The 17,868-nt window shown below is 40.1% G+C and overlaps 1 protein-coding gene across 5 annotated transcripts in view; it reads right to left on the reverse strand.

Moving 5' to 3' along the window:
- APBA1 (amyloid beta precursor protein binding family A member 1) overlaps nucleotides 1-17,868 on the reverse strand; it is a 285,201-nt gene that overhangs the window by 42,656 nt on the left and 224,677 nt on the right. For 4 of the 5 annotated variants that reach the window (XM_073543715.1, XM_073543714.1, XM_073543713.1 and 1 more), the window contains 3 exons: nucleotides 14,735-14,767; nucleotides 9,507-9,593; nucleotides 5,454-5,639 (listed from right to left, as the gene is read on the reverse strand). In XM_073543715.1, coding sequence (XP_073399816.1) covers nucleotides 5,454-5,639; nucleotides 9,507-9,593; nucleotides 14,735-14,767 — 306 coding nt within the window. The remainder of the gene's footprint in view (nucleotides 1-5,453; nucleotides 5,640-9,506; nucleotides 9,594-14,734; nucleotides 14,768-17,868) is intronic. The other variant, XM_073543716.1, reaches the window with a different exon arrangement.

Genomic DNA, 17,868 nt, shown 5'->3' on the forward strand with positions numbered 1-17,868 from the left:
TTGCCCATAATCCCACCTTCCCCTCCGCACTGGTACAGCAACAAAGGTTACATATCCCGGAAGGGCGGCCCAAGTCCTATTTCAGGATACTATTAGTAAAGTACGCAGAAATGACCTGACAGATTCCTTTTAAAGAGCGTCTGTCATCCTCAAAACACACTTTAAACTACTTCTACCGTTCTGCAGAGGACTTCGGAGGAATAGGACTCATACCCGCAGTATAAATTGTACTTTTTTTTAGTTGGACAAGAAGATGGTTTGATTTCATATGTGAATGTGAGCTCCTCGGTGCACCCTTGGCATGGCAAAGGGCTCAGTGGACCGTTATTCCCCCTCAAACAACATGCCTCATACCACCCCTTAGCTTGATTGACAGGGAGCACTACCAGAATGTAGTCCCCTGCCCTACACGTCCACAATGAAACTGAAAGAGCCGAGTGCATGCACAGTATCATTGTGGGTACTCTCGCAGCGCCCTCTGTTGTCTGCAGCTGCCACTCACCATTGTGTGATCCTCTGTACAGCGAGCAGACAGGAGAGCGGGATGAGAGTGCACCCACACTTGACACTGACATTGTGTATGTGCTTGGGTCCTGTCAGTGCAGAAGTGAAGGGCCTGTGATTCAATTCTGGCAGTACTTGCTTTGTGCAAGTGAGGACTGTCTATCAGGCTAAGGGGAGGTGTGCGGCATATTGACTGACTGTGTTTGACCGTGCAGAAATATGGTGTGCACTTCTGGCCAAGGGAGGAAGCAAAAGAGCATACAGGTATTACAGCACAAGATCGCAGATTCTGCTTTCTGTGAGGTATAACATTTGTCTGCCTGTTTAAAAATATGTTTTACCTCACAGAAAGAATCAGCAATGATCCCATTCTGTAATGTCTGTGTACTTTCTCTTGCTTCCTCCCCTGCCCAGGAGCTGTAGTATGATCAGACCATGTCCCTGTACAGTCAGACACGGCCATTGCACAGTACACAGCAGGGGCACATTTATTAGAATATCTCAACACAGAAAAAAAATGTAATGCATCTAATTGTGGAACATATTATTACAAATATATTGTTTAAAATGTACTTTGTTCTGCTGATCCATGCATACATTAATGGGGTTATCCCATGAACAAAGAGATAGTGTCGCAGCCCTTCAGTGCAGTATCTGACAGCGACATCCATACAAATATGGCTGTGCCTGGTACTGCAACGCAACCCCTCTTAGCCCAGTTTACTTTACCAAGTGGAGTTGCAGTAACAAGACCTTTAAGGTTACATATACACTATTTTTAATAGGTCTCAAAAAATAGGAATATAAACATCTTGTTCTCCCAGGTGAAGTAAAACTCGTCGTAAAGTTTTCCAACTGATTAACTTCTGTTCCTTCACAGAAACTGTCACTACCTGTAGGACTGAAGAAATGTTGTGACATTCATTAATATATCTTAAAGGGGATTATTGAACAAGACTGTTCCCAGCTAATGACAGCTGTTTGGGACATGTGTGTGTGCCTAATGGAAACATGGAGCTTGAAATATGAAAGCGGAAATGCCAGTAACATTTTCCAGTGTGTGTCGAAGCTGGGAATCATTCCCCTGTTCTTTGCACCTAATTAGCATCTTCACAAACTGCCTGAAAACAGACTGCAGGCAAGGACACAGTCGCCGACCAAGTATGACCCGCTGGCAAGGTCAGCCAACAACTATCTATTTGGGCAAATCACACCCGTTCCAATTACAGCAGTGTCACTGTTCTGTGCTTGTGCCGGGGTGTCACGTTGACTGAACACAGGCAAAAAAAAAAGCTTCAGCCCAGAAAATTAAGGCATCTAGCAAAGTAAATAGTGTTAAGGACATTCCCAAGTGGCGAGAGGGGAAAGATAACAAAATTATACTGTATTTACGTAGCAACATCATCTTTAAAATAACCAAGCTAATAGAAACTGGCATTCGTGTGATTAATCTCCACTGCCCTTCCAAAGGAAATAGATGAGACACATGAATGTAAATTCTCCTGACCTGATATTCGGCAGTGAAGGAGGACAAAATTAAACCCAGAAGAGTGTGAAGGATGACTGCTAATTATACCCAGCCTCGCAATGCATGAAAATGTGGAACATTTATAGACATACACCTTGTAGAAATTCCAGTAGTCATATTACATTCACATAGTTTGCTGTACTGGTTACCTACCTCTCAAGGCTGCTGAAAAGGATTCATCTTCAAAGACCAAATAACTGAATACATTAGTTGCTCTACTTTTCTTTTATAATGCTTGTCTTGGGAGCCATTATTGCGTCTGGCTGTAGCATTACTTACATATGTCGGCGACATACCGAAGTCTCTACCGACATGACTAACGTAGTAGATATATATCTATATACAGTATATATATTGTCAGGAATTGGCTAAAATCATGACAAAATAAACAAATACAACCATTTTACTAAAGGGGCACAACATCTAAGAACCTTCTCTATGATTACACGGAGTACATCCATAAACAAACAGTTGCACCTCAGCAATTATAGCACCCAACTGCAGGACTAAAAATTGATGCCAAAAACATGTAACATCTAACCACCAGGTAGGAGATAATGTTAAATTGGTGGGAGTTGGGACTGCTAACACTCCCAACAACCTTCTTCCCCCGTCTATTCCCAGCGTCATAGATGCGGACTGGAAGTGTTGGAATAATCAGCTGCCAAGCATGTGCCTGGCCTCTCTACTCGGAAACCGCTAGCAGCCAATAGGTGATAAATGCTATTGAGTGGGAATCCACTGTAAAACTTTTTTCACATTCCGCAAACTTGGGCAGAAAGATCAGTTCAGCATTTGAAAAACTAAATTTGCACTTTATCTAAGAGCATTAATATGCACTATGTGAAGTTGAAGAACAGTCACTAAATTCGGCATTATCCTGCCCATCAAAAGTAACGGAAACCAAACAGAACATAATCAAACTGAAATTAACCAAAAAGCTCAATGAAATGAACCAGGTCATGAACAGACATGTTTAACTAAGTTTGTTATTTGTGAAAGATGATGGATTAAAAAAAAAACCGTACAGATAAATGTCAGTGTGTGCAGACTGCTTAGGTTTTTTAATTTTTTTTTTAAATAAAGACTTAAAAGGGTATACCCATCTCCAAAATTGTATCCTGATACGTAGCAGGTGTAATAATAATAATAGCAATGGGATGAAACTGAATGGGAGGAGACACAGATTAGATATTAGAAAAAACTTTTTGACAGTTAGAGTGATCAATGAGTGGAACAGGCTGCCACGAGAAGTGGTGAGTTCTCCTTCAATGGAAGTCTTCAAACAGAGGCTGGACAAACATCTGACTGGGATGATTTAGCGAATCCTGCTTTGAGCAGGGGGTTGGACCAGATGGCCCAGGAGGTCCCTTCCAACTCTACGATTCTATGATAATATTAGCAAATACCTCCAATTAGAAATCTAGTATAGTTTTTCTGATTCGCTATGTAAAAGCCTCATGTGCAGGCATTGCCGGACCTTAGGTATCCAAGGTTACGGCCACTGATACAGTGACAGTTAGTTAGCTAGTTTTCGTAACCATGGATACCTAAGGTCCTGCAATGCCTGCACATGAGGAAAGAGACATAGTGAAGCAGAACAACTATACTACATTTCTAATTGGAGGTATTTGCTAATATTATTATTATTACACCTACTACATATTGGATTAGAATCTTGGGGATGGGAATACACATTTAAATCACTGTAAAAAATGCAGTTTTCCACATTTTTTATCTAAACCAATAGTTCCTCTTAACCTTGCTTTGCTCTTCTGTTTTCAAACACTAGATAAGCACTTTATTAGCCCAGAAATATAATCAGAGAGTTTCCATTCACTGATAGTACAGAGACAGCACAATCCTTCTGTGCGGAAACACCACTGACTTTCACATCTTTTAATATGCAGAAATTCCAAAGAGTTTCAAGTTTTGAGTTCTTCACAGTAAATTTTTTCTTTCAACTTCCTTTTTTTTCACATTATTATAATTATTATATTTAATTTTCAATCATTTCTGCAGATCATTATGGATACATCAGCCAAATTATGAAAAGCATATAAATAATGTTTATGGATGCACTTGATATTTACCTTTATCTAAAAAGTGAATATTGTAAGTATTATTTTTGCAAACATTACCATAATGATGTAATAAAATTGTTAAAAATGTTACATTTGTGATCTAAAATGCTTTGATTTACTATAATAATAATACACCTAAATATATCCCTTTAGTACGACCATGAAGCAAACAACATACAAAACCTACAAAAGCACTTCACACAAGGCCATATGGTAAAAAATAGACAAAATCTTTATTACTGACACATAAATAGATAAAAGCAAGGCAGATACCACAAGTACAAGAGAAAAATGGTGGGTAACCAACGGGACTACCTCAAAAGCCAGTATGTGCCACAAGCATAAACAACAAGCAATTATAACCCCTCCAGGAAGAAGCATTTCAGTGAAAAACGCACGTCGGGTGTGGTGGGTACCGCGGGTATGCCTCTAGGTAACTATATCTTTTGAACTTTAACTCAATATATATACTCCTCATTTTAGGCGTTTTCCATGTGGTGTATTGATTATTTTCATTTGTTTTATGTTACTACGGACACAACTTTACAATATACTTCCTACTGAGGTCTATATTTATTAATTATTCTTTTTGTGTCCCTGCTACATAGAATGTATGGAGACTTATACTAATTTTTTATATAATGCCTTATATGATGTGCATAACAGTGGTAAAACCAATTATTTTTTGGAGGGGTTATACGGTAATTGCTTATTGTTTATGCTTGTGGCACATACTGGCTTTTGAGGTAGTCACGCTGGTTACCCACCATTTTTTTCTTGTACTTGTGGTATCTGCCTTGCTTTTATCTATTTATGTGTCATTAATAAAGATTTTGTCTATCTTTTACCATATGGCCTTGTGTGAAGTGCTTTTGTAGGTTTTGATTTGCTATAATTTGCTATAGTATTAAAATACACAGCAATGTGTGATGTACTTTAATACTGCTAGGTACAAATGTGTTAAAAAAAATAAAGCATTGATTATTTCAAGCCCTGTCATTCCAGAGTACCCCCACTCGCCAGCATTCTTGCAGTAATGACAAAGTTTATCATTCATTGCTGCTGACAGTAACTGGCATATTGGCATGTACAACATGTGAGTGCGGAGGCCAGTGATCGGTGGCATAAATCACATGAAGGATGAACGAAGCCATCACAGTAGACCGCCAATGACCATGGGAGCAGCAGTGCTGGATTGAAGAACTAATGAATTAAATTTAAATTTAATTTACTTCTTATGCCCTAATTCTTCCTGACATCTGAAAAAATAATGTTGGTAAAATTAGCTGTTGGAAGCATGCATAAATTGTTATAGCTACAGGTCACATAGTACTTACGTCCTCAGACTCAAAGACGTGACAGATCATCTTGTACTGTCTTTTTCCATCTTGGGAGGGATGAGAAGCCTCCACATTATCCTGAGAATTGCTGCGTGGCATTCGTCTGCGCGCCATCAAGACTACAATATTCCCAATATCAGCAATGTATGAAATAGTCCTCAAAGGGTGATCCATCATTGTCTCCTGCAGGGTGTAAACAGGAGGATGCAAGATGAGTCCTCTATCTCCTGAGACTACTGATGCACAGAGAGAACTAGGGCCGAGTTACACAGACTAGAGTAGTTTCCATTTTTGGTCTCAATGTCAAAGATGACAATCACTTATAGCCTGCTTCAAGGCATGTGAAGAACCAGTCTTCAGCAGCAATAACATTATATATACTTCTCTGAACAGTATATAGACCAGAACCACAAGCCTTTGCTCTATAATCCCTACTAAGATGGGTCAAATAGCCAAAGAAAAAATATATACATACAGTGCACATGTGGTGCTTGGCTCTATACATACAGAGGATAATTATTTGTTGGTGTCTGTATATTATATACAGTTGTACTCAAAAGTTTACATACTCCGGCAGAACTTTTGCTTTCTTGGCCTTTTTTTTCAGAGAAAATATATGTATATACACTGTGTACATATATATATATTTATATATATATAGGAAGGAAGTTTTTTTTTTATACACACATACATACATACACATACTGTACATACACACACAGCCATTGACATTTCTATATTCATGTTTAGGAATTAGGATGAGTGTTCATATTGATGTTGTTAAGTGGAGCCCTGTAACAGGCAGAATTTAGGGTGACTTGGATCAATTTGCCTGTTTTACCATTTTGTCAAGTAAATGGTCCATAAAATAGGAGAATTGAAAAACCTATTTTTCTCATAAATTCCCCAGATTCACACACCAAGAATTAATTAATCAATGCATTCAATGGTAGTGAATTAGTGAAACACAAATCAGGATAAAATTGTGCTCGCTTCCAACCAGGAGCCTGAACCTTACTTTGTACAGAATATTTGTATTTTTCAGCAATGTGATAAATATGTTCCTGTGTGCTACAGTCCAGATAAATGAAGAATCAGTTGTTTCTAAAGAGTAAAAAAATCAGAATACAGCTGTTTATTCTCTCACTTCATACCGCACACAGGCAAACAGCCACAACCACAACACACTAAGGAGAAGGCTGTGACAGGATTTGTTGTTGTTTCTAGCCTCCTGCTGCTCCATAATATACAGGAATCCATCTTACATTGCTTCCTATATAACGTCATCCATTCTCCCCCTGGTTCTGTGTTGTGATGCCCCCACAAGGCATCATCATCGAAAGCTTGCCATTTGTTACCATCTTTTCAATTAGCCATTAAAAGGTATCAACCACTGAAATATCTTTCTTTCTACTTGCTAACACGGTACAAAGATATATATCTTACCTGTTTCAGAATGGAGGATACCAGAACGTACCGCATCTTTATGGAACTAAAGTCACTTCTGAAGAAACGTGCACAAATGGACAGCAACATTTTTTTCTTATCTAAACCTTGTGGGGGCATCACAACACAGAACCAGACCCCAATCAGAGGACAAATAAAACATCCAGACGCCTTATCTATGAACAGTTCCAATATTTATTGACACAACTGTTTATCTCTCTCCCATAATTACAGTTCTGTGCTGTGCTGTGCATAAATATGTGACTCTTCAGATGTTCCATTAGTCTAGCATGATGAAGAGACCTGAGTAGTCTCGAAAGCTTGCAATTTGTTACCATTTTTTCAGTTAGCCATTAAAAGGTATCAACCACTGAGGACTCTCAATTTTAAATATTCTTCTATCTACTCGCTAAGGCCGGTTTCACATTTGGGCTTTATAGCGCAGCGATGGCCTGCGCACGGCCGCTGCTAAGCCCCACCCCCTGCCGGCTCCCTGCCCGCCCCTTCCGGTCATCGCTGCCTACTAGTGCACATGGGCGCTTGCGATCTGTGCACCCTATCTTTCCTGTGTTAGTTACATATAGACATGGCTACTCTTAGTTTGCATCTGTACTCACCTGTTTTCTGTTTGGAAGGGATGGTCAGTATTTTGTTATTTATATATAGGCTCTCTGACCGAGCACACCACCCCCAGCCTCTGGCTGTTTTAATCACAGCAGGATCCTATCTACCCATAAAAATGTAGGTTTCAGCCAAGGAGAGGGTTCACATTAGGCAGGTTCTCAGCAAAGAGAATCGCCTTGTCGTGGCTGCCGGGTCAATTTATGGACAAGTATTCTCAATTTTTCCTTTTTTCTAGAGCAGAAATGCAATTCATATTTCATGTACTACATGTTTACATACTATAGCATTACAGAGTGCTACTTTATTTGTTGGTTATATATGGAGATGACTACTCTTAGTTTGCACCTGTACACACCAGTTTTCTTTTTGGAAGTGATGGTCAGTCTTTTGTTATCTATATATAGGCTCGATATGCCTGCACTCCACCCACTAGCCTCTGCATTTTACAGTACCAGCAAAAGCTATGAGATTTAAGAAATCTCATGCACACCTTTGTTTTTCTTGCATGAATTTGAGCACTGCTCATCTTTGAAAATCTGCAGCATGCCACTTACATGGTTTTTGCAGAGTTTTTTTCACCCACAGAAACCAATGCAGTGTAACATTTGTGCTGTGTTTAAGTGTTTTGGTGAATAAAACAATAATTATTATCAGTTATACTTTGGGGATATTTCTAATCCTCTCTTATACAGGTTGGTTCAGTGCATATCACCTGTAATATAATTGTTATTATACATTTTGGTGTTATATTTATGAGTGCAAAATCCATTTTCTTACACCTGGTTACATGCTTATTCTTACATTGACTCATCATTAATTGCAGATACAACTTCTGTCCTTTATAATTTGTCATGCTTTATGTGCCTCCCCACCTCCAGAATTATTTAAATATATTTTAATATGTTTTTTTTTTATCCTGTATTGATTTGTTTTTAAATGTCTGTATAACCATTAATGTATCAATAAAATAATTTTTTTAATTTTACCACTGGTGTTAATTAATGAATACAGGTTGAGAGGTATTGATCTGGCTCAGGTTTCTACATTCATATTTTTCATGCTGAATTGCATATACTTTATGGTTACAATTTATTCTGGGCCACTTCCTTCTGCTGTAGGGTGTATTGAAAGGAATATGAATTCCTGGTATATTTCTAAATCCTTGATCAAATTCAAAAGAATGATTCTAAGACAAACAGATGTCAGTTCATTATGAATAGCTGATTATACAATTGTCATGTAATGCCATGGTGCTGCATATAGTCTATTTTATGGTAGATCTTTCGGGTTTCCAACTGCGACCCTATATGAGAGTCACATAACTGAATTCAGTGTTTTAACCCCAACATCATGCTGTCCTCGGATTACATAGCAAAAACCTGCTGACAGATTCCTTTTAAGGTACTCATCGATATTCAAATGTACTTGTGCTAGGGTGGCAATAAAATTAGATAGCAATCTCTATGTCACGATTCCTCCTCCCAGTGTGGCGAGTGGCAGCTCAGCCATCCAATCTGGGGTAGGGACGTGCTAAGCTGTGAGTATTGTGATAGAACGTTTAGCTGTCCAATGACAGTCCAGTTGCCCAATCAGGGCCGGGGACATGCTTGGTTTCCTACAGGTGTCTCCTGTTCGCAATGATTTCTACTTAGTCTGGTGTGTGTTTGCTCTGTTCTTTGAGTTATAGTATTTTCATCTTTGTTGAGCACCTTGCATTTGCCTTTGACTATTTGTCTGCCTAGCCCATTTGTCTTGATCCACTACTTTCTTGGAATTGTGACACTGGACTATGACCTGACTATGCCTTTGCCTGACCCCTCTGTTTAAGACGTACCGTCCTGGCTTTTGACTTCGAACTCGCTGACTTCCCCACCCCATGTCGTGTCCATACACTTACGGTAATTAAATTCTCTGTAACTCTTTCATTAACACCCAACATTACATATAAAACGTAATTTCCACTGATTAAAACCTGTTTACCTGTGTATCTGCATTCAATACTTTTATTCTTTGAGTAGAGATGAACAAGTCCACTTCTGTCATGGGCTGTGCTTCTCCTTCGGTAGCCTACAAAAACAGCAAATCAAAAAGGAAGCTGAATCCCTCACAAATTCAGAGATTTCATAAAGAGCAGACAAAGTTGAACACAAAATGTTCTATAATAGCAGACTCACAAAAAGAGGTCTAAAATAATCCAAATATGTCGCTTGCGTAAGCAAGCTATTATGTATTTTTTACTATATTTTAGACATAAACACAATGTCACAAATCACAATATAACAATATTTATAAATGCTGTTAACATGAAAACCTAAAATTATGCATACAGCCTATACTGGTTGGGATGGAAGTGCTTTTCGATTAAGAAAAATCAACATTTCCATTTAAGGGGTTATTCACCTTTTAAATATTAAGTTACTGCAGCAGATCATGCAAAATGGAAGCATTTTTTAATAACATCATTTACAAATAATGCTCCTGTGACTGGGTAGTGTTGTTACTTGTTATTACGCTCCCTGCCGTTTTTTTGTTTTTTTTTAATTTCCTTTTAGGACATCCATAATGTGTCCAGTGCCAGTGGTTGCACATGCCAAGTACATCTAACCTACCACCCATATCCTCTTTTACAATGGTGACTCTTTCCATTGTGCATGATAGCCAGTTGGAAGAAACAACCTCTTCTTAACAACAAATTATACGTTAGTAACATTTTAATTAGGAATTACATTTTTTTCAAAAAAGCAGTCCCTAGCCAACAACCCATTACACGCCATTACTATTCGATTAGGCAGGCTGCCCGGCACTCTCTCAGTGCACCACAGAGGTACAGGCCCCTAGTATACAAGTTCACCATTGATGGGCCTGGCTGTACCCTGTCAAAAATATAAAACTTACAGAAAAATATAATATAAATATGAGCTATTGGTTCATATTTTAGTCAAAATACGCAAGCTCACAACACCCTGTATTGCGAGTCCCTACAATTACGGTAAAATATTAATATATAATAATAATTACATAATTATTCTGAAAAATATTATATATACCCGTGTGTTGAAATTGGGTGTATAAATACACTATATGTTCACTGGACAACATCCAAAAACCTGCCTAGTAGTGAAAGCAGCCATCACCTTGTCCTTGAATAGTCAGTAAATTGCGGGATTGCCCTGACAAGAGTTGGGCGAACTCGAACAGTAAAGTTTGGCGTCCGTACCGAACACCTACTGTTCGGGCACGGACACCGAACACAGACTTCACTAGGAAGTCCGTGTCACTGTTCGGGTTCGGCTGCCCGAACACCGGGTGTTTGTCACGCTGTCATGTGCATGGCAGCGTGGCAAACACTGCTTCTGATCGGCTGTGAAATCATCCCCATCGGTCAGAGAGCTGCGGTTCCCACGCTGTCAAAAAGAGCGTGAGCGCTCAGCTGTGATCGGAGGTGTAAAGTTTACCTCCAGTCACTGGTGTCAGCGGATGGGACTAATGATCCCATCATCCGACACCTGCTACCACTAATTACAGTGACAGCAGGAGTGGTGGATGAGAGTATTCATCAGCCGATCCTGCGCTGTAAATAAATAATTTAAAAAAAACGGTGTGGTTAACCAGCTAGAAAAAAAACACAGCTGGGGGCTGCAACCCTCAGCTGTCAACTTCAGCAAGGCTAGTTATCAAGAATAGAGGGGTCCCCACACATTTTTAAATTATTTAAATAATTTAAAAAAATGGCGTGGGGTCCCCCCCATTTTTGACAACCAACCTTGCGAAAGCAAACAGCTGGGGGCTGGTATTCTCAGGCTGGTAAGGGGCAATGGATATTGCCCGCCCCCCTCAGCCTAAAAAATAGCAGCCCACATCCCGGATCTTCCCACTTGCCCTGTAGCGGTGGCAAGTGGGGTTGATGTCACCTTTGTATTGTCAGGTGACATCAAGCCCACAGGTTAGTAATGGAGAAGTGTCTATAAGACACCTATCCATTACTAATCCTATAGTTGTATGGTAAATAAAGACACAGCAAGAATAAAGTCCTTTATTATAAATAAGACTACACACAGTTTTCCATTTTTACTTAAATGACACTGCCAGAATAAAGTCCTTTAATAGAAATAAGCCTAAACAGTTTTCCATTTTTATTTAAACGCCTAATCCCAGCAAAGTCTTCATTCTCCTGTAATAAAAGTAAAATAAAAATACAACAATATACCATACCTGTCCGACTTTCTGTCCCACGCCGTAATCCATGTCTGGGGGATAAACAGTTTTCTACCTGGATGGTGCCAAGTGCGACCATCCAGACGGAGAACCACTGGTGACTGAACTGCTGCGAGCGCAGCTTCAGAGACTGGTGGTGACATCACAGAAGTTAAGTCCGGTCACTGAGGCTCTGTTCCGTTCTCCGCTGAACTGCGGTGACCACAGTGAGATCCCCCCGCTAGCAGCGTGAGAGTTTTTCTCACCGTGCTAGTGGGGATGTCACTGAGGTCACCGCAATTCAGCCCGGCTGGGAACGGAGCCTCATTGACGGGACGTAACTTCTATGACATCACCAAGGGTCTCTGAGGCTGCGTTCGGAGCAGCTCAGTCACCAGTGGTTGTCAGCCTGGATGGTCGCATCCAGGTTGAAAACTGTTTATCCCTCAGACATGGATTACGGCGTGGGACAGAACGAAGGACAGGTATGGTATATTGTTGCTTTTTTATTTTACTTTTACTACAGGAGAACGAGGGCTTCGCTGGGATTAGGCATATAAATAAAAATGGGAAACTGTGTTTAGTCTTATTTCTATTAAAGAACTTTAATCTGGCAGTTTCGTTATTTACCATACATTTATAGGATTAGTAATGGATGGGTGTTTTATAGACACTTCTCCATTACTGAGCTGTGGGCTTGATGTCTCCTGACAATACAAAGGTGACATCAACCCCACAAATATGAACCCCACTTGCCACCGCTACAGGGCAAGCGGGAAAAGCCGGGTAAAGCGCCAGAATTGGAGCATCTAATAGACGTGCCTTTTCTGAGCAGCTGCAGGCTGCTATTTTTAGGCTGGGGGGGCCAATATCCATAGCTCCTTACCTGCCTGAGAATACCAGCCCCCAAGTGTCTGCTTTAGCAAGGTTGGTTGTCAAATAATTAAAAAAAACAGCGTGGGGATCCCTCTATTCTTGATAACTAGCCTTGCTGAAGCTGATAGCTGAGGGTTGCAGCCCCCAGCTGTGAGTTTCATAGAATCATAGAATGATAGAGTTCGAAGGAACCTCCTGGGTCATCTCGTCCAACCCCCGATTCAAAGCAGGATTCACTAAATCATCCCAGACAGATGTCTATCCAGCCTCTGTTTGAAGACTTGGAAGGAGAATTCACCACCTCTAGTGGCAGCCTGTTCCACTCATTGATCACCTTAACTGTCAAAAAGTTTTCCCATTCAGTTTCATCCCAATGCTTCTAGTCTTTCCTTGTGTAAATGAGAATAAAGTTTTGAGAGTTTTGTCTGGGTGGTTAGCAAAAATACAGAAGAACCCACGCCGTTTTTTTTTTAAATTATTTATTTACAGCGCAGGAGTGGCTGATGGATACCCCCATCCGCCGCTCCTGCTCTCACTGTAATTAGCAGTAGCAGGTGTCAGATGATGGGAGAGTCACATCAGCTGACACCAGTGACTGTAGGTAAACTTTATACATCCGATCACAGCTGCAGGCTCACGCTGATTTCTCCACCAATCAGAAGCAGTGTTTGCCACACTGTCATGCACATAACAGCGCAGCAAACACGTGATGTGCAGGCCCCCCATTCAAGTGAATGGGGTGCGGGTCAGGGTACTGTTCTGGTACCCAAACTCGAACTTTTTTTTTTAAGTGTTCCGCTGAACCCGAACATCCAGGTGTCCGCCCATCTCTAGTCCTGACAATTAGAGGCACCTTGTAACAGAAAAGGGTCCTGTGTCCCCATTCGGAATAGAACTCTCAGTCATTATTGAGATTGAATTGGATGGACATCTGTATCTCTGGCCAAAACACCATTCATATAGGGAATACCATACCCATTTCCGTGGGTAGTGAAAAGAAATAGTAAAGTACTTGTATTTCCTGGAGAGTTTTTTGGTTTTTGTTAATATTTTGCTCAATAAAAGTAAGACAGTTCAAATATTGTACATGCTACTGAAATAAATGTTTTATTTTGTCTCTTGTCCAATCTTAACCAGATCAATCTAAAGAGTTTTACTAGTGTTCTGACAAAGCAAAAATAGATGACAGCATAAAAAAGTAATCAATTTTTTTTAGATCAGTACTAAATAAGTAAAGCAATATTATTCGGCATTATATGTAGGTGTATGCCTCGGTGGCAAAAATAAAAATAAGTTGGACGTTTATTCTATATAGAATATACAGAATTCTTTATACTAAGTGATGTCACATCAGAAGGACAGTATAAGGCTAGTTTCACACTAGCGTATTTTACATGCAGCGCACGGCGCCGCTAAGCACTGCCCCCTGCGCGCCCCCTTCGGTCATCTCCTCCTACTATCGCACACGGCTGCATGCGATCTGCGCACCCTATCTTTAGCATAGGGTGCGCAGACCGTGCGCTGGCCGTGCGCTAGTAGGATTTTTGCGTCCGCTGCGCACTTTTGAAGGTGCGCCGAGCGCACCAAAATGCAACATGGTGCGTTCCGCGCACACCGGCGCACCTTCAAAAGTGCGCAGCGCACGCAAAAATCCTACTAGCGCACAGCCAGCGCACCCTATGCTAAAGATAGGGTGCGCAGATCGCATGCAGCCGTTTGCGATAGTAGGAGGAGATGACTGGAGGGGGCGGGGCTTAGCGGCGCCGTGCACTGCATGTAAAATACGCTAGTCTGAAACTAGCCTAACACATTGTAGAATCATAGAATCGTAGAGTTGGAAGGGACCTCCTGGACCATCTGGTCCAACCCCCTGCTCAAAGCAGGATTCGCTAAATCATCCCAGACATACAGTAAACCTAAATTTAGCAAATATTTAGCTATTGTATGTATGACCATATTAGATATGAATGAATTCATGACCAGTGGTTAATGGTTATATTATAAAGAATGACAATTTCTATGAGAGGATAGCTTTCACAGAAAAGATGACATACCAAGATAAGAAAATGCAAACTAAAAAAAAACTAATAATAATAAAATAGCAAGCATAACAACAAAGTGATGAGATTGTACTGCACCTTCTTCCTGCTTTTGGCTAATTTCTGGGCCATCTGCTTAGCATGAAATAAACAGAGACAGGAATACGGTTAGAGTATAGGTTACAGATGCTAACTCTAATCAGGGGAATATATTGGGCAGCTACTGACAATGTAAGACAGAATTCAAGAAGCTACCATTATCAGCTATGGTGCATTTGGTGGAATGAGAAATATGGTTTAGCTCAGTTTTTTTAACGTACTTCACAGTTGTGTCTTTGGGTTTTTAGTTATTTGGCATATAGTAAATAGGTTCTCCAGGAATAGAAAAATTACTAAACGAACTGAAATTGATAAATTCTTAAATACTTTAAATTGGGCAAATCACAACTGTTTTGTCTAGGGAAGTAATCACTAAAGAATTATAATGGGCCACAGTCTTGTTACACTGACAGAAACTTGTTCTAGAAATTAAGGACGGGTGCTTAGGAGCATGTGTAGTTGGAAGCATCTCTGCTGTGACATGTTTAGGCATTAAGGAAGACAGAGTGGACAGCAGTGTGTGCAGCCTCTTCTTATCTCAACATGCCTGATGTCTCCAATATTAGATCATATAGACATGGTGGACAGCAGTGTGAGCCGCCTCTTCTTACCTCAGCATGCCTAATAACTCTAATATTACATCATATAAACATGGTGGACAGCAGTGTGAGAAGTCTCTTCTTACCTCAGCATGCCTGATATCTCCAATATTAGATCATATAGACATGGTGGGCAGCAGGCAGCCTCTTCTTACCTCGGCATGCCTGATATCTAGAATCATAGAATGGTAGAGTTGGAAGGGACCTCCTGGGCCATTTGGTCCAACCCCCTGTTCAAAGCAGGATTCGCTAAATCATCCCAGTCAGATGTCTGTCCAGCCTCTGTTTGAAGACTTCTATTGAAGGAGAACTCACCACCTCTCGTGGCAGCCTGTTCCACTCACTGATCACTCTAACTGTCAAAAAGTTTTTTCTAATATCTAATCTGTGTCTCCTCCCATTCAGTTTCATCCCATTGCTTCTAGTCTTTCCTTGTGCAAATGAGAATAAAGATGATCCTTCTACAATGTGACAGCCCTTGAGATATTTGTAGACAGCTATTAAATCTCCTCTCAGTATTCTCTTCTGCAAACTAAACATTCCCAAATCCTGCAACCTTTCCTCATAAGACAGGGTTTGCAGACCGGTCACCATTCTGGTCACTCTTTTCTGAACTTGCTCCAGTTTGTTGATGTCTTTTTAAAATGTGGTGCGCAAAACTGGACACAGTATTCCAGATGAGGCCTGACAAAGAGGAGTAGAGGGCAATAATGACTTCACGTGATCTAGACTGTATGCTTCTGTTAATACATCCTAGAATTGCATTTGCCTTTTTTGCTGCTGCATCACACTGTTGACTCATATTCAGTCTGTGATCTATTAGTATACCCAAGTGTTTTTCACATGTGCTGTTGCTTAGCCCTATTCCTCCCATTCTGTATATACTTTTTTCATTTTTATTGCCCAGATGTAGTACTTTGCATTTTTCCCTGTTAAAAACCATTCTGTTAGTTGCTGCCCACTGCTCCAGTTTATTTATATCTTTTTGAATCCTCTCTCTCTCTTTTCTAGTATTAGCTATCCCTCGTAGCTTTGTGTCATCAGCAAATTTAATCAGTTTACCCTCAATTCCTTCATCTAAATCGTTGATAAATATTAGTTCATATAGACATGGTAGAAAGCAATGTGAGCAGCCTCTTCTTACCTCAGCACCCCTGCAAGATCCAGTATTAGTTCAGAAAGACTGAGGACAGCAGTGTGAGCAGCCTCTTCTTACCACAGAATCTTTGATATCCTCAGTATTAGATCATAGAGACAGGGTGGACCAGAGTGTAATCAGATTCTACACTCCTGGTATCTTTCCAGTATTACATCCAAGGAAACTTCCACCGCACATGCTCACAGGCACCTATCCTAACATTCTAAGACAGGTTTCTGTCAGCGTAACAGGAGAACAGCCATTTTAATTCTATAGTGATTACTTCAAATCGATACTGACTTGCCAATTAAAAGTATTTAGCAATTTATTCGTAACGACTTTTCCATAAGTAATTTAATTTTTCAATTTGTAGAGAACTTCTTTAAGTTTATTTAATATACCGGTAATAAATAATTTCAAGAGTAAGTAAACCTTTGATACTATTTTATATATGTAAGTGTGCTCTTTTATTTGCAAGCAAATAGATGGGGTAGAGGTCCTTAGGCCACCACTGATCTCTCTACAAAAAAAACAAAACACAGAAATGTGCACACCTTAAGAGATAGGAGCTGCGTGCTCCTGCTCAGGCACATACAGACCAGAGCAATGATACGATAGAAATCACAGATTATCTCTTTCTTCCATACTCCTTTGTGTCAGTGTGACTGAGGAAAGAATAGTGCTCTCCTGTCTCCTGAGCTGTGCAAATCTCAGAGGGTTTCAGAAGAGAACGGTGGCGAACTCAAGACCCCAAACCACTGTTCTACTTGCAATTCATAGGGCACACATATAGAAAAATGGTATCAATGGTTTACTTACACTTTAACAATTATCAGAATTCACAGAAAAAAATAAAACTGGCCAGTATGAAACAAGAACTTAATGGTAATGGAGATAACTCATATTAAAATATGGATGTAGAATTGTAAAAATGATGAAAATGCAGGGAATGTACCATTTACCCCTAAGCTATCATCGTATCAGAGAGTGACAATAATAGTAATGCAGTTGTCTTCGTGGGGTTGTCTTATCACAGACATTACCTGAAACGTGGCAGTCTGTCCGACAGACAGAAAGTGCCACAAGGAAAACACCATGCCACTTTGCCTCCTGTCAGGTCAACTGGCACTTCACTCTGGTTGTCAGGATTTATAGGTATCAGCCCTCCATTGATCAGACATATCCTGGCAATATACCACTATCATTTGTAATAGGAAACTAGTTTAACTATGTGTTGAGAATTAGAATAACCAAAAGAGTTAAAAGGGTTTTCCAGTTTTATATTTTTTTTCAAACGAAAGACTTGCTTTATGTAAAAAAAAAAAAAAAAAAGTTACGTGCTGTGCTCATGATTTCACCATTGAAAATGTATCAACAAAGAGTGTGGGTAGCAGTGG

This window comes from Dendrobates tinctorius, unplaced genomic scaffold (assembly GCF_039654945.1).
Source record: "Dendrobates tinctorius isolate UK_male_01 unplaced genomic scaffold, ASM3965494v1 ptg000134l, whole genome shotgun sequence".
NCBI classification, from domain to species: domain Eukaryota; kingdom Metazoa; phylum Chordata; class Amphibia; order Anura; family Dendrobatidae; genus Dendrobates; species Dendrobates tinctorius.